This window comes from Poecilia reticulata, chromosome 14 (assembly GCF_904066995.2).
Source record: "Poecilia reticulata chromosome 14, P_reticulata-male-v2, whole genome shotgun sequence".
Classification (NCBI taxonomy): Eukaryota; Metazoa; Chordata; class Actinopteri; order Cyprinodontiformes; family Poeciliidae; genus Poecilia; species Poecilia reticulata.
Window position 1 is genome coordinate 6,620,373 of NC_088843.1, and position 26,152 is coordinate 6,646,524.

The 26,152-nt window shown below is 36.8% G+C and overlaps 1 protein-coding gene across 1 annotated transcript; it reads right to left on the bottom strand.

Annotated features, from left to right (window-relative positions):
* Window positions 1–1,814: 1,814 nt before the first annotated feature.
* LOC103475554 (periostin) lies at window positions 1,815–21,952 on the bottom strand. Its single transcript, XM_008427278.3, has 23 exons — window positions 21,695–21,952; window positions 20,795–20,893; window positions 14,284–14,348; window positions 14,045–14,202; window positions 13,063–13,227; window positions 12,838–12,984; window positions 12,591–12,732; window positions 10,551–10,763; window positions 9,842–9,976; window positions 9,525–9,670; window positions 8,979–9,115; window positions 8,532–8,662; window positions 8,310–8,440; window positions 7,007–7,109; window positions 6,845–6,912; window positions 6,704–6,749; window positions 6,594–6,626; window positions 3,836–4,051; window positions 3,676–3,711; window positions 2,845–2,889; window positions 2,660–2,746; window positions 2,547–2,582; window positions 1,815–2,419 (listed from the first exon to the last, which is right to left on the bottom strand). Exons 1-23 carry the CDS (start codon window positions 21,811–21,813, stop codon window positions 2,364–2,366), a joined length of 2,514 nt encoding a protein of 837 aa, XP_008425500.1. The 5' UTR covers window positions 21,814–21,952; the 3' UTR covers window positions 1,815–2,363.
* Window positions 21,953–26,152: the final 4,200 nt, after the last annotated feature.

Below are 26,152 nucleotides of genomic sequence, written 5' to 3' on the forward strand. Positions count from 1 at the left end.
TAAAAATCTAATTTTTTTCTTTTTTCCTTAATTTTTATAACCTCGCACACATTTTCTTCTGTTTTTCATGTTTTTAACACTATTTGGAATAGTACAATATTTTCAAAGGCTCGTATACATTAGCATATAGTTATTCACAACTAGGAAATTTAAAAGTAATTAGAAATCCTTAATCAGTGAATTTAAGCAAAATTATAAATAATTGTCATTATGTTCTTTTTATGTGTATATCAGAGCAGATAATAGTTTATTTGCATCAAGCATGATGGGGTGTATTTCTTGATCTCTTTCGACCAAACACATTGAACCACATTAAATTAATCCCCCTGTCTTCGATTTACACCAGTCGTGCATTTGAGGTTATTTGGAAATCCTTTTCAGTCACAGTTCATCAATCATAAAGTAAATCTGGATGAGACTTTGCTCTTGTCTCTGCAGACTCCCCTCAAGCTCCATAAATTTTTGATTTGCTGCTATGGTTGGCTGGTTTTAATTTAGAGTTGAAGAACAAACAGGGTAGTTTTCTGGAATTGCACTTGGAGAAAAAGAATGTATGAAATCTTTGGATCAGATTCTGGGAGACGGATTGCAATGATTCTGAGAACTGGGGGACCATAATGCATACTGCACGCTCATGTACCTTGTGGTCGTAAAAAATGAATACATAAAAAAACAATAAATTTCTTCGAATGGAAATTGCACTCAGTATGACCGCTTACATGTGTAGCTATATTGTTACAGAGACACCAGTCATAATGCTCTCTCATTAAGATGGCACTTGTCACTGCTGCGAATAGTCAAATTCATATAAAAATGCAATGAGTTGCTGGTGAGGTTTTTAATAATAAACATGGGATTACACAGGGTCAGCAAAAAACAACATATCATGGCCAGACTTCCAGGTTCCAGATTTACTTGGTAGTTTTGCTCTCTGTTCCTATAAAATAGAACAACAAAATGGCCCCTCTCTCCACTTACAAAACAATTTTAATACGTCCTTAAAATGAAGCCCATGAGATAGATTTTGGCATAAGCATGTTTTGGCTCGGATGTGTGACATCTTTTTGTTATGGTTACATGTTTATGGTGTGATTGGGACATTTGCAAAGACAACTGTGGATATAAAGACAATTTTGTGTAACTGGAGGTATGTCATGTACTTGTCTCCAGGATTTATATGATTATAAATCTTTTAAGCAATAAAGCTAACGTTGTAATTCTTCAGGCATATTGTTGTCTGGGCTGGAGACAGACACCAGACAATAAAACATTTTTTTAAACGACTTTTAAAAATGTGCAAATAGTGGCGTTATTTGACATGGGCGACATGATCAAGGTGTAGAGACTGAAGTGGGTGTGGCCTACTCCATTTAATTCTGCATCAGCCAGAAATTCAATGATATGAAGCTTTTTGCTATCAAGCTATTAAAAATCAATCATGTTTCCTTTAAGCAGTTTAGATAACTAATCGGAGTACAGAAGGATCAAGTCACTAAAACATAGATGTCAAATAATTCAAAATATATTCTGAGATGACCAGCTCCAAACTGAAACTATTTTCATTTCACAAATAACTTTTAAAACAACATTGACATAATTTAACAGCAATTATAACATTGACCCAAAATTTAAATAAATAAATACACAGTAAGTAAATGCTGTAATCACTGGTATCTAATGGGGACTGAAGCAATCTTGCAAGTGACGTAACTTTGTTGGCGACATTTAACTTTTCATTAGAGGACTATATGCTCTATTGCTAAATATTTCAGGTAATATCTCAACAATATGAAAAACAAATGAAACAAAGTCTATTTCATATGTATTTACAAATGTATTTTTTTTTTCTTTTCAGCAACATTGTTAATGTTAGATGCAAACATGGTAGAAACTTATATTCTGGACAAAGAGAAAGTTTCAACAAAAGGTTTCTTGAAAACTGAGAAAAAAATATCCAATTTATTTTTCACTACCACTTGAATAACAGCATAGTGATATTAAAACACCGTTTGTCTTGATTTTAGAAGCATAATTTTATACAGAAACTCATTACAAACCCCCCAAAAGTCTTCCTAAGAAATGTCTTCACAACATAAAAACTTTAAAGGATCATTTGTAAAATGTCTTATTTTTCATCCCCCATTTATTCCACTATAAAATTTTGGCTTTAAGATGCAACATTCACATGAAAAGTATTTCAATTTCATTACAAAACTAAAACACATCATTCCTACCACACAGAGATTGGCTTAGATGATGTTAAGACAAATAAATTGCTTGATTCACTCGATTAATCTGAATTAGTCCACAGTTACACCAGAACTCAACCAGGAGCACTGATCATGCATTCCTTCTGTTTCACATCACTCCTTTGGTTTGTAATGACGTTTGACCAGCCTTGCTCTTCTTCTTACTGCAGCTGTGAAAGATAAAACAGGACTAATTATATCGGGTTTGTGATGGAGGATAAATGGGAAACAGTTAAATTAGGCTACAGAACAAAATAATTGCAGGTTAAGGCTTTATATTTCTATCCAGGCTCTTACTCGGTGGCTTCTTAGCTGCAGAAAATCCTCCGCCCTCTGTAAAAGGAAACAGCTTTTTCAGTCATGCTGATACATTGCTAAATCTTTACAGATTTGCAGGTAAAGGCTTTCACCTTGAATGAGTCTGGTGATTTTCCCAGATTCTTCCTTCAGCAGAGCTGGGTTATCACCGAAGCTGGTGATCTTAGACAAATCTGGGACTGAATATGCAAACAAACCTCTTTAAAGATAGTCACTGGACATGCATTAATACTGATTTTGTTGAGTCTTTTTAAACTCAACCGTGCAAACTTCTTACCCGCAATGATCTGAGGCTCGTTCACCGTGGTGATTGTGGTTTCACCTTTAATGATGAGGATGGGAGAAGAGGGTTGGGTGTCATTTAACAGTTTTGAATCTCTATTGACTGAATTTGATTCCCATTACTCCTTTAGTTATTTCAGGCTGAAATCTGCTCACTGCATTTCAGTCAAGTTGAGGACTGAATTTTGACAGGCTTTTTAGCCATTTTGTTTTAGATATGCAGCTAAGTTTAGAATCTAATACTTATATTTAACCCATTTCAAGTCAGCTTTCAAAGAGATGATTGTATATTTATTTTTGTCATACAGACAAAGTCATGAGCAAACTAGGGACTGCTAGGTGTCCAGGGGCCATGGCAACATAGACATGGCCCCATCACCATTCATCATCTACCACCTTGCTCAACAGATGGTCCATGTGTTTGTGCTGATATGCTTTTTGCATTTTGCCAAGCATGGTGCTATTTCCTATTATTTTCAGACATGCAGTGCCGTGAAACGGTAGACACAGCTCTACATACATCTTCAGTTTTTTTCTCCATACTAAAATAAATTGCCTAGAAGCTTGAGAGTTGGTCTTTCTAAACTTTGCAGCAACACCTTCCATTGAGCTACTGCAGTAACTGTCAATGATGCTTTCACATCTCTTCTTTACAGAGATATTTTTAAACTAGTCACACTAAAAAGACAATGAAAGGCCTGTCTAAGGCCACACCACAACATTTCAAAGTTTAACAAGATAGAGACTGTTTTTGTTGAAAGAGACATTGTTTTAAATCGAGGTTTAATGCCCTCTGGAAAGGATTCAACATTTTAGAGCAACCTACTTGTTTCTGTCCTCCTCCTACTAGTTCTGTCTCCACCTGCATTAAAACACATCAGATCACAAGTGATCAGCTTGTTGCTTTTCATATTTCCATGGTTGTTTTGGACCCACAACACAAATGATGAATACATTTTCCAAATGCACATTTTTTTTAAACTTACCTCCGATAATTCTTGTGACCTTGCTGACGGCAGGCTGTCGGCCAATGACCCTGGTTACCGTTTTGGTGGACTGATCCACCTCAGCAGACACCTGTGAGCCAGCTGGTTTTATCACTCTTGTCACTTGTTTGACGTTCGGCTTCCCTTCAATGACTGTGGTAACCGTTCTAATCGAAGGTTGTTTTTCTTCAATGATCACCGTTTCTGTTTCTGGTACTAAAAAGAAACATGTTAAAAGTTATGTTCATAAATGTTGCAAAGGCATTTCTAACCATAAAATGTAGCTTTAAAACTGTTTATATATATTTTAATCTGCTTTTTGCAGTGGATTAAGTTTACCTGTTAAATAAAAGCATTTTGAGTGGACCAAAGATTGTGGATCCACATATCCACCATACAAAGGAAACTCGTTCCAACCACCTATGTTAGTAATCTAGTTCTTTCTGTCATAATCCAAATCATGGCACCACAGGTGAGAGTTGGTGAGTTGGTGGTGAAATCAGGTGAGAGTTGAAGTTTATGTAAATGTAAAACGTAACTTTTTAGCCTCGCTCTTTCATCAACACAAGAGTAAAGCAATGCCCACATGAATTCAAATGAGGCCCAAATCTGTCTACACCTCCTTAACTCTAGGTTCCCCGGCCCCTCTTTGACACCTAGAGGTCAAAGAGGGGCTGGCCTGGCAGAATCTACACTGGGACCAGGATGACAAAAACTGATTTGGCAGTCCAAAGATTGGAAAGCCTCCCTTCAGCCTGTACTACTCCAGATCCAATCATACAGACTTATTAAAAGTCATCTACTTGCGTTTTAGAAACCCATTTGCATTAGTTTTATAACATACATCACACATTTCAGTATTTTCCAAAAAGCATGCTTTTAATTTTCTTTTTAAAAAGATTTGAAAATAACATGACAAAAAAAAAAAGAACATCTGCCAGAAACCTATTTCAAACCTATGACTATGTTTTATCTGACAATATTTATAAGGGCCATAAAAGGAATTACAACTGCCTTCTAATCTGTGGCCTGGGGCCTTTTGGCCTACATTTAGTCTCAAAGCCAGAGTAATATCTGCTCTTTGAAATTAGCTCATAAAGTGAGAAGGTAATTTACTCTTCAAACTTTGGCTGTTTACCTTTGTGCATATAATACTGTTGCAACACTCAACGTGATATTGGCAACAAAGTATTAAAATGGCTGGTAAAAGTGTTTATCACCATTTTTTTTTCTTCACTTTTTGTTATGATTCATCCACAGACCTCGGTTATTGTGGAGCCTAATTCTGAGGTGGAAAAAAAGGATGCATGTGTTTCTAAAACTTTTTACATAGAATAATAGAGAGTTGTCAGGATTTTGGGTCGGGTTTTTTTTTCTTCTGTGTTTATAGTTTTGATCATTTCACTGTGTTTGCCTTAGTTATTCTTTGTTATGATTAGATCAGACTTTTTCTGTATTACTGAAGATCTGTTTGTTTTATAAGTTATTTTAGTTAGATTGTACATATTTACTAATGTCTAATTATTTTGGCTAGGATTAGCTTTATTTCCTGCTCCCCTGTCAGTTTTAGTCCTCACAGCTCACCCTGTCCATATCTCCCTCAATTCCCCACCTTGTTTTATAGCACCATTGCTCCAGCGTTCAAACGCTCCTTATTTAAACGGCTCCCCTTCATTCATTTTTCACTGAATCCTCCTGTTATCTTCATGCCATCCGGTTCTTCCTTTAATTCCCGTTTTTGCTGTTCACTGAGTTTTTGTTAGTTTTATTTAATTATTTCTCCCTTAAAATTCCTCAATCTACTCGCCTTCTCTTCTGCATTTGGGTCCCTCATCATCACTTCACATTATGGCAGAAGTTTTGCAACTACGTATGCAGCCTGGCTGAAACAATGCTGGAGCAGCTGCCAGGCCTTTAAGAAATGTCTCTAAAATATTTCCAGAAGAGGCAAAACTTTTTACCCAATTGTCTTTCCAAAGTAGTTCAAGATTAGTTGGGGCAGATGTAACGCTTTGAACTACCTTGCTGCTGAAATGTGAGACTCAAATAAATTTTGACTGGTAGAGTGACTGTGAATTTATTTAAGGATTTCAACAAACCTAGAAAGTATTTGACTTCAGTTATGTCTGATCAGTTTTTTGAGAAGTAGAATTCCTTAAATATAATTCAGACTAATGATGTTTGTAACATAAACACTAGAATAGTTTTTCAAAAACTGAATCATAATACTTTTAGCATGATAAAGTATGTTGGCAAGAAGAAGTGCAATTCAGTTGAATATAGCAGGGAGCAGGCGTCAAGGTCTTATCAAGTCGGTTGCATTCTTTTTCCTCTGCGTCATTTCAAATTTTTCAAATGCAAACCTTGGGAGTTTAAGATATCCGAGTTTGAATTGAAGCCCAATTACTTATGAAAGCTTTTTTTTCTGATTCATAACAATTTTAACACTCTATGCAATTTGCATTGGCTCAGTTTAAATGAGGAAACAACTTCCACATGACCTTTATGGCCTTTGACTTTAAACCCATACTACCTCATTTGTAACTACTTAGAAATACCAACAGAGGCTTAAATGATAATGAGAGTGGAGAAAAAAAAAGTAGGACCAGACAATAGTTCTAATGTACTACTGAGCTTAATCTTGCTTCATAATGGATTTCTATAGTTACTGTTCATTAAACAACATTTATACCAACAGAGCCTGTCAGGGACTCCACAACAAAGCTGCTCTATATCTTAACAGTGTTGTTCGTCTTACCTTTAATGTAACGAGTAGTTGTGATAATCCTTTCTGTAAAGTAGTAAAATTAGTTTTAGCTTCTATTTTTACTCATCTTACAGCATTAAAGGGAAAAAAAGAACACCTACTAATAAAGGTGAGTGGGATCTCAGCGTAAGTAAATCCAGAAACAAACTAAATAACAAAAAGCACAAACAGATGATATACTAAACAGACTAGTTTTCTCTTTTAATCATGATGGTTATTTTGTGTGTGTGTGGTTCCAATACCTTTATTTCAATATACTTAATCAGCTTTTGCAGCACCAACAGGAGGTCCTGACGGCCCACAGGAAGGTCTATACACGACATGCAGCATATCTTCTTGATTATGCAATATGCATATTATGCCACTCGAACACACATGGTGGGGTGTTGCATGCCATTTCTTACCTGCTGGGTAGAGAACATTTTTCACCACATGGACCACACCATTTGTAGCCATCAGATCACTCTTGGGAATCTCCACTGAGTTGACATGGATAGAATTATGTTCCTTTGGGGGAAAGAGGAAAAAAATGCAAACAAAAATCAAACCTACAGAATGTCTTTTTTTATATAATTTTGAAAGAGAAATGTATTAGAAAGCCAAGATACTGCAACACTTCATTGTAGCCGACTCCAAAAATAAACAAGCTGAAGCAGGTTGAGGCTCCGTGGGAGGTAGACATGAGGAGTGAAGGTAAAGAATTCGCATTGAAGTTTAAGATAAGATATCATGCTTTATTACTCCTGGCTGTTCTTCACAGCATATTGTTTAGCCTTGAAGCAGTTTTCATATAGGTCTCTCTGATGAGAGTTTAAGATGAGAAAGTTGGAAAAAAGTTGAATCCAAAACTCAAATCCCCAGAATGTGTGGCCATAAAATTTAATTACACAATAATAAAAGCATGTTTATGTGGAAACAGCAAAGGTAGTTAAAGGTAAAACAAAGGTTGAGTGTTGAAAAGCACTCAACCTTTGTTTTATCTTTAACACCTGCAACATATTTCATTCAAGAGATGCTTATGCATCCAATTTACCTGAAGTTTGAAGAATGTTTAGGTTTTTTTTGGTGACATTTGTATTGTATATGTGCCGCTAAATCCATTTGAAAGCAGATTTTGAACTTGTTTCAGGATCTTACATGTACAGTTTTTAAGTTCTGAAAATATGTGGTCAAGTGTAGAAAACAAAATTTTTCCCTCCAGATCAGAACTCAGGAGGGGATGAAACATCTTACTGTGGAACCAGAGAATGGTAGATTGATTAGGATGTTACCTGAAGAAATGTGTCTTTCTGCTTCAGTTTGTTGTAATGAGAAAAAAAAAAACACTGAGCCCAAAAGCAAGCTGTAAATTTACTTATCTGTCTGAGTTCAGACTCTTGCCTGTAAGTCACTCGAGGTAACCTATAGATCATGAATAAAAGAACAAGATTCTGGCTACAAGAAGCTGAAATGAGCTTTTTATACAAGGTGGCTGTGTTTGGTCAGGAGTTTCATTAGGATCTGATATTCGAAAGGAGTCAACCCTCACTGAAGTGATAGATTTGGGCATCTAATTGTGATGCCTTCTTGTGGAGACTTTTGGGCTTGTTCAAAAAAACAGAATGATCTTGGTTTCAAAATGGCCACTTAATTGATGACAGATGCATGTATTCAGTCAATTTCTGCTTTTTTGAGTTGAGGATGTAGAAGAAAAGGAAAAGCTCTTACAGATTTAAGTTGGAGGGGTTTGCCTTGCAGAGTTTTCAGCAGATTAGTCACTTTAGCTTCTAGTCCTCCATTGATGATGATGCCCTCACTGAAGTGGTAGAGAAGAATGTTTCTCAAAGCCTTTACATCACCTGCCAATGACGACACAGACGATTTTGATTTGATTACTCAAATGCATACCTGAGCTACTAAAATCATGGTGGGGTTTTGATGGATACTAACTTTTAAGTAAATCCAAGTCATCTGCACCAAGGCCTTCAAATGCCTCGTCAGTTGGTGCAAAGATTGTGTAGGAGCCATTCTGCTTCAGCAAATCTCCCAGACCAGCTGTTTCCATTAGTGACAAGAAAATCCTGCCAATGCCATTATTTGTCAGTGGGAGAGCAGAAAGAAAGAACAAAAAAAGAACATTTTAAAATGTTAAATAAAAAAAAACTAAACAGGAATTACGGATCGTGAACATTCAGCAGAAATTATGTTACGATTTTAAAATTTACAATCAGTGAAGGTAAATGAAGACCATGTAAGCTGCTAAGAGGCTGCAAGTAGAATCACTATAAAGGGATCTTTTAATCTGACACACATTAGAAAAAGCAGGAACATTTTGCTATGAGTTTTGTATGGTTCATTTTGAAAGTAAAATAAATATATGAAAAAAAAATTTCTCACTTAAAATTTCCATCAGCATCCAGGAGTTCAAAGGCCGTTTTGTCGGCTGGTTTGATCAACGACGTCATCACATGAAGGGCCCCATTCATTCCCTCTTTGCTGCCTCGGACCATGCATGCACTTTCTATGCACACAGCCTTTGAAAAGAGAGAAATCCAGAGAGTTCAATCACACATCTAACAATCACTGTTTGAATCTGGAAACAATTTCTTTCAAGGGGAGTTAGTTCTGTCACACAATCCTCTTTGATCACAATCAATCAAACTAAACAATACAATGTTTCTGTGAAGAAATGAATCCCATATGATTGTAGCTTCCAAAGCGAGCAAGCAGAAACGAAGCTGCAGCTTGGAAGCTGCTAGCTTCCAAGCCTTCCAGGTGAAATACAACCACAATATCGACAAACGGCTTACCCATCGACTTCAGATTTCAAAGGTGGGAGCTACTGTTTGTCATTGATTTTCACTTCAAATATATTTATATATAATTATATTTTGACATACTTTGTTCTCAGTTCTCACAAACGGACACAGACATAGCTCTCACAGTGCGATAGATGAAGACTCTGAGCAGTTGGCCAGAAAGTGTTTCCAGCAGCTGTCCGCTGAACAGCATACTCAGTGAGATTTTTAACTTCAGCATGTGGTTTTGGAGAATGATTCTCAGGTATTCGTCATCTGCCATCACTTCGTCTGAAAAGCACACATTACGGTTAGTTTTAAAATAAAGCTAGAAAAAGCAAATATTGCAGAAGATCGCTTCCACTTTCTTTTCTGGACGTAAGATGTTAATGGCATGAAATGTAAACCTATCACACAGAATAGCTTGTTTTATGTTTTTCAAAAGAACCTATTTCAACTGACCTGTGAAGACGGCATTTAGTGGAGCGAGGAGTGTGTACTGTGTGTCCGAACTCAGGGAAGATGTTAAACCCATTTCAGATACCAAGTCGCCGAAAGTGCTCTGAGATTTTCCAACCAGTTCCATCACTTCCTTGGCTAATCAAGGGCATACAAACATGGAAAACTCAAAACACATACTTGCAAAGGTATTGAAACCCCTTGACTTTTTTTTTACATCAAAATTATTTTAATTTGACAGTGCACTCCCTAAATGGATAAAAGACAAGGAGAAATCCACTGTTGAACATTTTTTTGAATTCTCAGTTAAAACAAAACAACATATGGAGGAATATGCTCTGGTCAAATGACTACTTATTTTTTTTTTAGTTTTTTTTTAAATCTGGACACTTAACAGCTCCTTGAACACACAATCATTATCATCATTATGGTGATCACCATGATGGTAGCAATCATCATTATGGTGATTGCCACATAATGTTGAGATTCTTCTCTTTGGCACAGACAGAGAAGCAAAATGGAGGTTAGAATCAGTTGGGACAAAGTTGCAGTTGATGCAACGGTTCCCTGTACTTCAGAGTTATGCCCTACCTTTTGTTAGTATATTACATAAAATCCCAGCTTGTGGTTATAACGGGACAAAATAACAAAATAATCCAAGGGTTCTTTTTGTAAGTTGCTGTCGTGTAGTTAAATAACATTAGTCACTTACCTGAATCAGGGATGAGCACCTGGTCTATGAGGTGAATTACTCCATTAGAGGTTACGATATCCTTCTTCAGCACCATTTTGATGCCGTTGACAGTCAGACTATCCCCGTCACAGCCGATCTCTATGGTGCTGCCCTCTTCAGTCTCATACACTGATCCTGCCATGATTGCTTCTGCACACTGGACACTGTTCAGCAGGTGGTAGGTCACCAGGGCTGAAATATAGGAGGTGCTGATCAGGTTATATTAGGGAAATTAAATAAAGCTATGAGCAAAATTCTGTAGATATCAATTCAATCAAACATCTGTGAGCCGTACCCACAGCCCACCCTCAGAGGTCAAGTAGAGTCCATGCCTTCACTGATCAAGGCTTGCTTGGCAGCAGAAAAGTAGATTGATGAACTGTAAGGCTGATGGACATCATATAATGCCTGTGGTGCATTTGATATTTTGGTTGTTGCTTCTTCTGCCTTTGTGTTGAGTAATGATTAGATCAAATCAATATGTTTTTGTGCTCCACAATCCAATCCTGAACCATTTTTGTTTTGTGATGGTCACATTCCGTTTACCAACAGAGGTCACAGTGTTTTAGTGTTTTGTCTCTGAAGGATTGCATTCTTCTACTCTAGTAGCATGTGCTCCCTATTCCTGGGATACACACACGCACACACACCCCCACACGCACACGCACACACACACGCACACACACACACGCACACGCACACACACGCACACACACACACACACACACACACACACACACACGCACACACACGCACACTCACACGCACACACACGCACACACACACACCCAACCAACCAACCAACCAACCATTAAGATGCTGCAAAATAAAACATGATTTATCAGAGCAGGGTCACTCTTGCTCCATAGGCTCCTTTGGATTTTCACTTCAATGTTTTTGGTGCTTTCAGACATCTATCTCTCTGGTATAATTTTTTCATCACCAGGATGTGGAATTGAATATTTCCTCACTTGAAAGATGCTTAGATGCTTATCTATTTTAACTAAATAATGAGGTGTAGCTGTTGATAATGTGACATCTGCGATGCGCAAACGTTAATTCTTTCAACTAAAAACAAGTACTCTTCTCAGAAATATGTCTTAATGATTGCAAAAAATAACTTTTGTATATTTGGCTTGTTTCCTGAGGTTTGAAGGCAGCTAGTACACACTCCCTCTTATCTTCTGAGCCCAAATCAAAACTATTAGCTAATAGTCACCGTATCAGTTTGACGTTACACACTTCTTGGTGTGTACAAGTGTGTTGTGGACGATGACCTAAGCCTGGTGGTATGGAACAGAAGCTCAGTTTATGGGATGACCAGCTGTGGAACTTGATGGGAGTCATCTGGCCAGTAAGATTAAATTGCATATTTTCTTGCCAGCACTAGCGTGTGGCTGTAAATGCACACAGTGTCTTTGATGATGGATGTCCTAATATTCCAGGGAATTATGATTATAGTGGCTAAATTAAATTCCACAAAGAGCAATATTTTTTATAGCTTGATTCTTTGTTTTTCCAACAGTTATGCCTGAAACATGTTTTTCATCAATCTACCTAAACAAAATGTTTTGAAACTCATGTAAAATATCAAATTCTTAGGATTGACTCAATTTAAGGTAAACTATTAAAGTGTTAACATAACATGTATTCATAATTATAATAGAAGTAAACCTTGTTTTTAGCATTAAGTTTGAGCTACAACATATAAGTAAACGAATGCATATGACTAAGTATCTTGTGCTTTAACAAAGCAAATGATTTAATTTATAAACTTTTTTGTGGTGTTTTAAGGCAAGCGCCTTTGAAAAATATTAACCGAGTTAAAAAAGACGGATATTAAATAGGGTGAATGCATTGTTTTAAAAAGCATCACAACAGTGTCTTGGGCCTGTGCATGCAACATATTTAAAGTGGTAATTATATAAGCAGCTGGAGCATTGAAAGGGTCAGAAAAATGTTAAAGTTAGCTGAAATCATAAGAAGACAATAAGCAATTTAATTACATCATGTTTGTACCTTTAATGACCGGCTCGTTTTCAAAGATACTCTCCATGAATCCTGGCGTCAGCTTATCGAAAGCCTCATTCGTTGGAGCAAACAACGTAAACTGACCAGGCTGGCCCAACTTATCCATAACACCAGCAATAAATACTGCATTCTAGGAAAAAACAAAACAAAAAAACCCAAGAAATATTGTGTTAAATGTAAATCCAGAGAATACAAGACTTAATTCAACTGCTGAAGCCATTGCAAGTTTGATTACATTGAAAGAGGAAAGCTCTCCTTCACTCTCCAGGTAGTCCTTGATTGAACCAGTGACAGAGCTGATCACCCGATCGATGACATGCACCACGCCATTAGTTGCCATCTGGTTACCATGGATGATCCTGGCACAGTTCACAGTCACAACCTAAAGAGAGAGATACAATTTTCTGTCCAGTCATTATGAGTACATGACTCTGCACCTGTGAGTGTTTCTTAGACTGACCCCATTAGGATAGTGGTTGATGAAGATCCCCTGGTCATTGTACATTGAAGTGACAGTCATTCCATTCTTCATGTCTTTGGTCATCAGGCGGTGGTTTACCATGTGATAGTGAAGCGCGTTGAAAAGCTCAATATTAACATTGTCCTCTAAAGCAGCTCGTGCAGTCTATGGAAGTCACAATAACGAAGACAGTATGGGAAATGGTTTTGTTAATGCATGTATGTACAGTAATTTCAAAAAAAGAATTCATTCTCCCTAAATTGTTGCACATGAACACAAAACAATGTTGTATTTCATTGGGATTTTAAGAAATAGACCACGATAAAGTATAGTGCACAAGTGTAAAATGGTGGTGACCAGCTGATCTCGTCAGCTCAGGTTCTTTGGTGGTGATAAAATGATGCTGTCATGGTTTCACAAAGCATGTGGTGCATTCAGCATGATCTGAAAAGTTCATTTTCTGCCACACGTAACGATGGGCACCAAGGTCTAAAAGCATATTGTGATCTAACACATCCAGAGCACCTCCTGTGGCAAACTGCAAATAATATTTTTCAATAGCTTTCTCCAAGTAATGCTTCATCCCTCAACTACCTAGTGTTACTCGTTCTTTAATATGTTCTTTGTTCCTTAAGTTCATTAACAAATCTCTAAAGCCTTTGCAGAACAGAATTTACTGTTTAATAAGGTTTATTTACAAGTTTGTGGTTTCAAAATGTAGTTGGTTTCCTTTAATATTACTTTTGTTGATATGAGATTAAAGTGAGCTGAATAACAGGTTGTGCCACATTTTTCTGATTGTAATTTTTCAATAATTTTACAGAAACCATTTCATTTTCCACCCATTTAACAATTTTGGTCTATCCCATAAATCTCAATAAATTGAATGCAAAAGTTTGTGGTTTAAATGTGAGAAAGTGTGAAACGGTTAAGAAATTAGAATATTTGTTACAAGACTATTTTACACCTCCAGATCACTCACAGGATTCAGTTCATCCCAAGCCTCATTGCTGGGCGCAAACACAGTGAAGGTGCCTGTGCCTTCGATTTCCTGTCTTAGCTTTGACATGTCAGAGTATCGTTGTGTGGTTGTAGCCTTTACAAGCCCCAAAGTATCATATACATTTTCAATTGGAGCCACTGCAGGATAGAGAAAATTAGAGTTAGAAATTTTTGACTAAACCACAGAGAGCAATAAGTTTAGACCACAGCGGATCCTACCTGCAGGGCATCCTTTCATTCCTTCCAGCTTCATGTACCCAGGGCAACACTCATATAAGACCTCCCTGGAAAAAGGAAAAATAAATACAAACGTGAAAGTTTCTGTTCACTGTTAATCCTTAAACCAGAAGCAGATGTAGAATAATAATAAAAAACCCTCATTATTACTCAAGAACTTGCAGTTGCTGTGTGTCGTACTGTTTCAATTTTTTTTGGCAGCAGAATGAAAATAAATAAAACAGAGGGAGATCAAATATGAATGTAATGCAAGTTGAGAGAATTAAAATAAAAAAGCTCTCTTGAGTGAGCAGATTTGGCAGCTGAGTGAGAGAAAAAAGAAGACAACATCTGGAGCCATGAGACAATGACAACTGTTTGGATCATGACTGGTGAACTAAAAAAATAGCATAGCAAGGCTGCACAAAGCAGCCCTTTCGCTAAGTTTAATGTTTTTCGATGAGGAGGACATGGTGTATGGGGGACATCTTAAAAATAAGTGCAAGGAGAAAACAGAAGCAAAGCACAATAAATATCTTCAATATTTCCCAAAGACAAAGTGTGAAAATTTTGCAACAGATAACTCAGAAGACATTTGGAAACTCTAATGAATATTTATCTCAGCAGTCAGCTAATGACATCCAGCAAATGTCATATAACAATAAAACAAATGAACAAAGTCAGTGCAACAGAGCAGTACAGATCAAAAGACATGACAATCTGAGCAAAACAAAGGACAAACTCTCCAGCTGCCATGTGGTGAAGAAAATAAGTCTGTAAGAGTTGACATCGAAGTCAGAGAAACTTTATTGGACTTGAGAGTTTTGCTCCACCACTCCACAGGACACAGAAGACTTACATGACAAACATTTATCATGTTAACAAGGAAAGCAGACAGGTTTGTTATATGAAATCGTTCTCATGACTTGCTTGTAGCAGAATTGACGGGTCAATACTTGACTATATCAATTCAAACTTTAGCAATCTCATCAAACAATTGATCAGTCTAAAATGAACTGAAAGATTAATAATTATTTCCGACCAAGAAGCTTTCAAATCAGTTCTAATAACATATGCAGCCATATCTCTGAATAGGAATGTATAGTCAGAACATTATCTTTTAATTAAAGCCACTTTATGTAACTTTTATAAGAAAATGTATCTTAGACATTTATCAAAACTGTCACTATTTCATGACATAATGTTTTGAGGCAGATAATGTGTGAAAATATCAATATCATTCACCATTTGAAGAAATGTACCGCAACCAAAAACATGATTGTCACGATTTCAGCTTCAACAAATATGTAAAAATACTTTAGAGTTAAACTAAGGTTTCGGATTTCTTTCTGGGGTTTCATGTAAGCTACATTTTGAGTTGTGGCATGTCGCGATAATTAGAAAGGAAACTTTAGGAGAAAGAAAAAAGTATTCATTGAAGACCTTTGGAGTTGTTACACTGCCTTAACCCAAACTTCATCTCCCGATTTACATTTTTCAGCTCCGCTGACAGGGAATCACAGCTGACAGGGAATCACAGCTCACAAGATAAGCTGAAGATAGTGGTGCATTTAGTGGAACTAGTGGGTGACTTTTCTGGCCCAGATCCTTCAAGTATTGGCCACTTTTCATTACTTTGGAATGGTTTTGTAGATATAGCAGAAAATGAACCATGCTGATCATTGATGAGGAGTGAGCAAAAACCTCATCATTACCTGCTTCCAACTGGTTGGGAAACAATTCTTGGAATATTCCTACTCATACCTTTCCTGTTTTTATCTTTTTTTTTTTAAGTCGAACAAATGGGAACCGGACCAGGGAGAGAATAAAATCGTCAGAGATGGAAATGGAAAGTGTCTGGCCCCATCACATTAGACAAGATATTGGACCAAATCATTGTTTTTGGAGTCAAAAATAAGTCTCAAATCTTTTGGGTAACATTATCATGTAACTTGTAAATGTGCAAAGCCAACCGGGAATCTTTTTGGATTGTTATCCGAGTCAGAACCTGGGATTTCCAGGCTCCATGCTGGAATGACAACCCAAAACAAAATGTAGGCTTTCAGCCAGCAGTTCCTTAACTAGCTTGGACAAAAAGTATAAAGTACGCATGAACACAATTAAGAAATGCATAAGTGACTACTCATAAAATCTATAAAAAATGGGTACTTTGTCTTTTTCTCTAGGCTCAACATCCAAAGGAATGCTCACACATTTGTGGCAGATCTGGAATCCGACACGTGTGTTAATACATTGCTTATAGATGCCACTTTTAATCTAACTATGCACACACTGGATGATGGTGTTTCTCCACTGCTGTCTTTGCTGCCATTGTTGAATGCAAAAGAGAAAAAAAAAGCAGGTAAACAGCATCACTGCAACAAAGGAAATACTGCTAAACGTTCACAAGCATAATACAATTCCACTGTTAACACACAGTTTTAGTTTTAGTAGTCTATAAATAAGATTTTACTCTAGCATAATTCAAGATTGTGGTTCACTGGTCATTTCTTTTTTTTTGATACCCCTTGATACTAAGGGGTATCAAAACCCCTTAGTTAAGACTAAGGGGTTTTGATACCAGCTGAGGTTGATGTGTCTCTGCATTAGTCAGTCTTCAGAGTGTGCTGTTCTCCCAGTACAAACTGTTTATAGATACAGAGGTAGAGAAATGATCAAATTTAAATTGAAACTAGCAGAAATAAAACCAGGACACTAGAACCCAAGCTATTACACAGGCTTACTATGTAGAATGTTGTATTTAAATGTCACTTCAAGAACATGAAATGACACTGAAATGTAACAGAAATATTATGGCTCGAGTTGCAGAGTTTAACTGATGCTTAAATGGTAAAAAATAAAAAAATATGTGGAGCTAAAAAACAAAAGTCTATTTCACGTAATACCCTCTCCAACCCCCATTCTTAAGGTTTTCCATGTGTTTTCACTCTATTGAAGAAAAGATAAGCTCTTATTTCAGAGTTTCTGTTGTGACTAATCATGACTTGGTTATGGACCAGTTAAGACATACAAAATATTTCCTTAGTCCAAAATTAGCAACTTGAAACTAAAAGAAACTGGAAGAAAATGCATTAGTTTTCCCCCAAAGAGTGGAACAGTTTTAGGGAACTCAGGCTGCACATTATTGCAGGGATGTGATGAAAACAAATGGGTGTGTTGACTGCTGGATACACTGCTGAATATTGAATTTGGGGGTTGATAAGTTTAAACATCTCCTCTGAGACACACATAAAGAAAGAAAATGTTAGGCAATGGGAAAGCTGATCCACAACTCTGATCCACAGATGGAGTATTCTTGAAATAGGTTAGGTTAAAAATTTGCTCAGATATATTAACAGATGGATGATTAATTCCAAATGCTATTTTTCAGTTTTTTCACAGAACTAATGCTGTGCTTAGTGATGCATTAATCTTTAGCATATACTAGTGAGAAACATGTTTTTCCTCACAATTTCAAATGGTTGAGTCAGGCAAACTTTAATCACCTTTAATCTTCTGCCTTTTGTTGTGGAAATTGCAAAGCATTCATATTATTTTATATTAGAATTTTGAATACATAAATACCGGTTGCGCAATTGTTGGCAGTCGGAGGTGGTATGAAGTCACTTCTTCTTCTTGGCTTTTACTCTGACAGGATAATAGGTGCAGTAAAGACCAGAGACAGAACAAGGCAGTTTGCTGAAAGCAATCATCAGAACAATGTGGCCTCCAGATGAGCATCGATGCACAGATGAGCGCACATATCTAAATAATTTTATCTAATGATAATTGTTGCAGTTCTTCTGTGTTATGCAATCAACCAATCATATGCATGATAAACTGTCTGTCTTATATCTTCATTTATATCTTATATCTCCAACCTGTTTACTATTCCTACCACTTTTACACTCTAAAGGCCTCATTCAGTGCTTCTTTAACATTTAGGTTGTACTTTAAAATACAGAGAAATGGTTTCACCTCTTTTTCTTGGAGTTCAGGCCTATGTTGTTGTTTTTCTTTACATAATAATTGGACTTTACAAGTTTCCAGTTGAAAATACAACAGGAATCACCCCTAAATTTGACATTCTGACTAAGAAAGCCAGGAGTGGTGGAGCGATCCAGAGTTCAGAATCCGATATGATGGATACCCAGAAAAGTTGCAGGAATTAGTAATTTATTAACAGGTTTAAACAATTATATTCCTCTGAAACCAGACTGCAGAGTGTCTGTTAATGAACCAGATCCATTAGTGTCTGAGAGCATAAAATGTGGAGTAATATGCTCTTATTGGCTTGTGTCACTAGTTGCCGTCACAACAAACAGAAAAGTCCACTGATTTTCTGACATGCAACCAGAACACATTCACGCCAGGTGTGACTTTATTCCAACATCCAAGCTCCAATATGCAAGCCAAATGACAAGAGGAACACATGTTATTCCCCTTTGGGGAGTAAAAGTTCAAAAGCATCGGGGTTCTTGTTGCATAAGAAAGAGCTGGAGTCATCAAATCCAGGCCTCGAGGACCGGCTGTTGCAACTATTAAATGTGTCTCTCCTTCAACAGCTGAGTCAAATAATCAAGTCATTAGCAGAACTCTGGAGAACTTGACAGCATACTAAGAGGCAATTCAGCCATTTGATTCACTGGCGCTGAAAGCCTGGACTGGAGGACACCTGATGGAGAGCCTGTCATCCTAAACACTCCCAAAACACACCAGTCTCTATTTTATTTTCACTTTTCAATCACTTCAAGATGGTCAAAGTGTCAAATCTGATTGATCTTCACTTGTGTTCAGAATACTTCAGTTGAGCTCTGATCAGGCTAAACACTTAAGATTTAAAAGTAGAAATGTTGAAATGTATTTATTTTCCCCCAAATGATAAACTGTGAATCAGATTCCAACTTCAGCAAAATCAGGCACCAGGAGTGTGAAGCAAAGTTTGATTTGAGTGCCTAAGTGGAGTTAAGGCCAGACACCCATTTCCATTTCCTGAACATACAGGAAATGGAAATGCACCTCACCCCTTCACCTTTACCCCCACCATCGCGGTGGGGTGGTTGGCAGAGGAGTTATGGAATATTCAGTGAATGTGTAATTGACAGATAACATGTTTGGAGTGGATTGTTTTTTCCCCCCCATGTTCTGCTCCATCCGTTGCTCCTGAGCAGAAGGACCTTGTGGCCAAATCAAAAACCACTTCTACTTGAAAAGTTCATCACTACATCGGATTGGCATACATTCAGTCTGAATGACTAATTTACAGGTTTTTTTTTTATTTTTAATGACCCACTATCTGATAGATTAACTAGGTCTGAGGACACTACTACTGTAAGTTCCACTGTGTCTTATCAAAATGTCTTTCTTGGAATTTGTCTTGCAGTAAATTCCCTGAACTATGACTGCAAGACACTAATAATTCTTGGAAAATTGAGTAATATTGCTTTGATAACAAACTTGAGAATTGTGTAAGTGTATTAAGTGTAAGGAGGTTTACAGTGTATTTGCAACTGTAAACCTCCTAATCCCTGCTACTACATTCGCATTACTCAGATAAACATTTCTAAGAGGCTAATACTAATTTTTATGACTGTGTGGTTTTACTCTTCCGTCTCTTTTTTCTTCTTTTATTATTATTGCTAGCTTAGTGTATATGAATGTTCTGTATTTCAGGTCTGGATGCAGAGGAATTTCCATGACAAGAGACAAGAAAGGATGTTCTAGTCCAATTTCTGAAATCTCCTCAGCTGTCTAATAGGTTGGTTTCTTTGCATTAATGTGTTTGACTGGATGTTAATGATAGTCTGAAAGACTGCACCACATTTTTCACACTCTCTGCTTGATAAGGTATGAAGCTCCAGCTGTGCCTTACACTCCATTGGCTGTTTCCTAATATCACACTCATTCGGTGAGGTGTTTCCCCAAGAAAAAAATAAAATAAAATTGTTGCGGTAAATTCATCACAACATTCCTCCAGATTTTGGCTCAAAAATATCTTCCTTAAATCATAACTAGTTAAAGTAAGAACAGAACATTTCCATGAACGCACGTAAAAGTTCAACATGCTTATAAAGACTAAAATCTCATTTACCCAGATGCAACGCCTAGATTTTATCCATAGCCGGGTAACGTTGAAGAAGTTCAACATAGAAAATTACTGCATTACAAGTCCAAACTAGAGATGAAGGGGTATGAAAGAAGAACAAAGAGTGCAGTCGTTTCACAGTATGCAAAATTCTGCCTCTTTTTCTAGGGAGGAAAGTGGCTGGATTGGTTGACCACAGAGGCAGAAATTTAGAGAACTCAAACTCAGCTGCCCTCATCCACCTGAAAGTGCTGGGGGGTGTTTAATTTTCATGCAAAGAAAAATTCACAGCTAATATTCATTCTGATCTGACAGTTTTCTTTATTCAGTGGATTTGGTAAAGCAGGGAACAGTTTACACTTTAGATGACTGTTTAAAACTAAGACCCAAAGCATATTTGAACAAATCAGCAATGTAGGGAAGACTTACGCCCTCTTGCCACAGATGGATTTTTTGTACCAGTTTCTACACGTGCTGAAGTACTTTTTCTTGGTTCCCTCCACTTGCTGCAGTGCACACACATTGGGCCTGTCAGAGAAAGGATTTTGTGGGGAGGAAGGACAAAAAAAGCAAGGAAAAAAAGTGAAAATCAAGTGGAGGAGTAATGGTGTCATATGTAGGTGTGAACAGGGTAGATCAGTTTCACAAGACACACAAATGAGCAAAAATGGTAGCAGAAATGGCAGTGATTGATTTGACAAAATTTTATTTTATTTCTAAGAAAAAGAAACTTTTTCTTAGTAATTTTCTGAGAAAGAATTTTGTCCTTGCTAAGAAAAAAATTGTAAAAATCTTAAGAGACTTAGCAGTAAAAGAAACTTAAATCACTGATGAGATTTCTATGCAAATGTTCTACATCTATTGTCACTTAAATGGCAATAGATGTCGCTTTGTATCAATCACTAATTGTGAAAGATGAGCAAAGAACAAAAAATCCAGCAAATATTAATCATACATATTTTAACACGTTAATTAATATTTGTGTCTGCTAGTGAAGGACATGTCCACTTGTTCAACTTTGTGTTTGTTTAGATTTTTTCCCCCATCATTTATGTCCTTTGAAAATAATGGGACGTTATTTTAATTCTCAAATTTAAATTAAACAAAGTGCTGAAATGCTAAATGACAATATGAAACTAAATTAAGCACAATTTTAAATTAAGTGTAACTCTTAGCCGTTTGTGAAAGCCGTTTTCTTTCACAAACACACATATCTACTAATTTTTCACCAATGCAGCTAATGTTTGATCTCTCTGTTTAGCAGTAAAGACTATCTACATGCAAATAATTTTCCTGATCTATCCTTCCATTGATTTCCTCTCTTCTTACCCTTCTTTCCTCGCCCGTATGCGACTGTGGGTGACTATTTTGTCATAAGCTGAGGAATCCACACTTCCTAGAAAGAAGAGCGCCACCATCACTAAGGTCACCACTGGTAGCTGATCCATCTTGAGGAGTTATCAGTCCTCTGCGCCTCAAGGTCACCAAAACACTCTCCTTTTTGTCCTTTGAATACACACTCTTGCAACCCTTTTTAAGAAACCCACCCACAAGATATGGGACCACATAAGTGAGAGGGGGAGCTTTTATACCAACATCCCTGACTCTCCAACACACCCACTCTCTATTTACTCTGCTACTGTCTTTTCCATACCATGACGTCCTTCTCTCAACCACACACACATCCTTCCTCTCAGTCCAAACCCTTCCTCCAGCCCAGACTTCAGCACAAGTTCATTGTCTCCTCCTTCCTCATGCTGTTTCACACATTTTATATGAACTTGTTCAACCACCATCTCATCCCATAGCACCAAGGACACCAAATCAATTTTTAAAAATATGCATGCTGTAAATAATGTTTAAAATTAACAGTAATTTAAGGAATATGCAATTAGGAGCCCTGGTTAAAGAATTTTAGTGGTCAACATGTGTTTTATTTTGTTTAGTTTTTATAAAAACGTACAATAAACAGATGCACTGAATTTAATTTTGTACTCCTAATATCTGTTCTCAAGCCAACTCGCTTATGACATCTTTTCAAATCACTTTAATCAGCCATTTGTGGTTACTCAGAGAAAGTCTGTTTGTTGTCGAGATTTTGCATTAAAGACCTCTTTCATTCCTATTTTATAGCCCACTTTGATCCTGCTTTCCCACTGCTTTCCTTTGTCTTTTCTGAAGTGAATTTATTATTTGAACCAACTTTTCCTCCCATTATCTTCTTATTTTTCCTAAACCTCTTCTGCCTTCCTTCTTCTTGCTGTCATGCTCATTACCTCAACTCTTAAACACAGTCCCAGTTTTTTTTTTTTTTCTGCAGCTGTCTTGCTCTCCTGTGTTGAAGCCAAATCGGATACAACTTTCAAAAGAGGAATGAAAAAAAGTCCATTGTGAATCAGCCTCTGTGGAGAGTCTTCTGTACAGTCTTGACTTCCGAACAGAGCAGCTTATGCAAAGAGATGCAGACAAATTCAAACAAACTCTTCTATGATACTTTTTCTATTAAAATGACAACAGAACATACTTTGGTAGAGAAAATAACAGAAACTTTTGCAATCATTTTCTTTGTTGTGAGAAAGACACATAGTTTAACTATGTAATTTTTAGTACCTGTACATCTGAATCCTGACTATATTTAGCAGATGGGAGCCTAAGACAATGCTATGCTACCGTTGCTTACAGGTCTTTCAAATGTCAGGTTCAAATAAAATGTCTGGAAAAGGAAGTTTTGAATGAAGTTTTGTCAAATACTCCTCTTCTGGCATGTTGTTTCTTGTAGTTAGAGCCTAAATAGCTTCTTCTGCCATGTTTAGGCACACTCATGATATAAAGTGGTTTAGTTTGGATTTTTGTTGAGTGAGGTTCAGTGACATTGTCACCAATTGTTACCTTACCTGTAGTATAAGTGTATAATATCTGATTTTCTAAGGCAAGGCAAGTTTATTTGTAAGCATGTTTCACCAATGAGGAAATTCTAAGTCAAAAAAGTTATTGGCATTATGAAATAAAGAACAATTAGAATAGATTTAAATTAATATTTTGGTTGATATTACTTGACCCAACTCTAACCAAATGGGTTTGTAAATTTGATTGGAATTAACTATTTATAGCTTTTTTGAAGTGTTCTAATTTGTTCTTGGTTACTGGATCATAGAAACTGAATGTTGCATCTCCATGACTCTGACTTTGGGGAAACTTGAACCAGATCACAGCAGCTCTGTAAAGTATTTTGGTGCTCGGAAATTCAGTGATTTATCAACTAACTTCTAAAACTGTTAGTTACAGGGAAGGCACTTTCAAACTAGTGTGATATGCTTTACTTTGCTATTTTTAGTGACCATGCAGGTGGCATCGTTATAGACCAGAGGAAAGATTTACTTTTTAGGCAGTCCTGTGAAAAAACTGTTGCGGTAAAACATGCAGCAATTTTTAGAGGAAGAAAGCTGTTAGTCCAACTAATCCCTGTTTGACTAGTTGAAACTTTAGGTACAAATATTACTGATAACTTCATTGAAACTTATATAAAAAAAATTTGAAATTACCTGAGATACTATTTTATTTATACATTTTTTGTTAAACTATTTCTTAAATAGCCCATTCTTCATATTCATTAATATTATATATAAGGGAATTATAATTTACTGTTATTCAAGTACTTGAAACAATTTTAAAATTAAGTTCAAATTAATCATGTAATTTATTTTCTTCAATTACAACAAAGCTGTACTTAACTTCTCCTCATGCTGTCAATTATCAATAAGTTCAGTTTGCTCATGAGTATTCAATGTTTTTGTTTCCTTTTTCGAAAATTAATTATTGTTTTTTGTTTTAACTTCAGTCCTAGTTTGATTCAGCTGATAGTGAAACTGCTATGAAGGGAAACTGACAGCCCGCACATCTTATATTATATATCCCCCCCTAGCGGTCAAGACCTGTCAATACAGCCCCCTCTGAGAAAAGTGCCTTTGAAAATGGTACAAATATACTTTCAATGACAGAGGCTAGTGATTTCTCCTCAATCCAGCTTCACCTCGATCCAGCCTCATGTTGGAGGCTGGATGCCTGACCCACATAGAGAAACACACCAGGAAAACTTGGAAATCAGATAAAGCTGGTTTATTTTACAAATGTCAAAAATAACATTAAGTGGGGATATTGATTACTGGTCAGCGAACCAGGCTGCTGGGACACTAGGGAAAGATGAAAGCAGAGGTGAGATATATACGACTTAGTTAGAATTTGATGACTGACTAGCTTACTGAATAGGTGGAGAAGAATCCATCTATCCAGTAAGCTGGGGTTAGGTTGGTTCTGGGGAGGGAGCCGAGAGCTGACAGATGGTTTTGACTTGAGTTGGAAGGTGGACAGACTCACGAGCAGTGGATGAAGAAGAGCATTTGTTGCCAGCAATGGATGAAGAAAACCAGAAGATCCTTCAGAGAGGGTTTGCTTGAGGAAGTTGGGTTCTAAAGCAACACTTGGGCTTTGTTGGCTATCGATTAGCCACAAGCATTTTGCTGTTTTGTACTAAAAGTCAGATTGTAATTTCATTTTTTAGTTTCAATGTTAAAAGAAGCGGGCTGCACAGTGGCGTAGTAGGTAGTACTGTTGCCTTGCAGCAAGATCCCGGCTGGGTTCTTTCTGTACGGAGTTTGCATATTCTCCCTGTGCATGTGTGGGTTCTCTCCGGGTACTCCGGCTTCCTCCCACAGTCCAAAAACATGACTGTTAGGTTAATTGGTTTCTCTAAATTCTCCCTAGTGTGACTGTGTGTGCATGGTTGTTTGTCCTTTCTGTCTCTGTGTTGCCCTGCCACAGACTGGTAACCTGTCCAGGGTGAACTGGAGATGGGCACCAGCAGCCCTCCTGACCCCACAAGCGACAAGGGTGTACAGAGAGGATGGATGGTTTTTGTACTGTTTGTGTTATTGTCAGAATGTGTAATACATATGTATTTTGTTCAACACAGTTTTTCCCTTGCTCCTCCTGAGTTGAACCTAGTTCTGATATGCTATTTTATTATAAAGATTCACTGATCCCCTTTGTCACAGGCGACTTACCAGATTAGTAGATTTTACAGTATTTAATATAGAATATGAATAATTTTATGTCGAACAAATAAGTATCAATAATAATAATAAACAGAGTACAACTGCCACTGATTTGGTGCCAGATGTCACAGCTTCTGTATCAGATTGAATATCACAGTAAAATAAAAATCCGTAAAAAAACAGGGAAATGTCCTGGTAATATTCTGCCAGTACATTTTCTGTTTTTTCGACAGAATTTCCGGCAACATTTTTTTCCGTAATTTAACAGGGTTTTTCCCCGTAATTTAACAGTTTTCATATGTTAAATGTTAAACACAGAAAACTATTAAATTATGGGAAAAAACTTAAATTACAGAAAAATTCTGCCAGAAATTCCGTAAAAAATTTCCGGCAGAAAACGTACTGGCAGAAAATTACCAGGGCATTTCCGTTTTTTTACGGAAAAATTTGAAATACTGTTAAATTACGGGAAACTTCTGACGGAAATTCTGTTACAAAGACTGAAAATATTCTGGCAGAAAGTTTCCAGGACATTTTCTGTTTTGTTTTTTTTTCTCAGAATTTCCATCAAAATATTTTCCAATATTTCCATTTTCCAACAGTTTTTTTATGTCAAATTTACCAATATTTTGTTAACCCAAAACTAAAATTCTCTCTGTTTTTTGTGATTAAAAAAAACAAAAAAAAACCTTGGACATTTCCAAATGCTTTTGTTTTCCAAACCATTGAAGTCTGT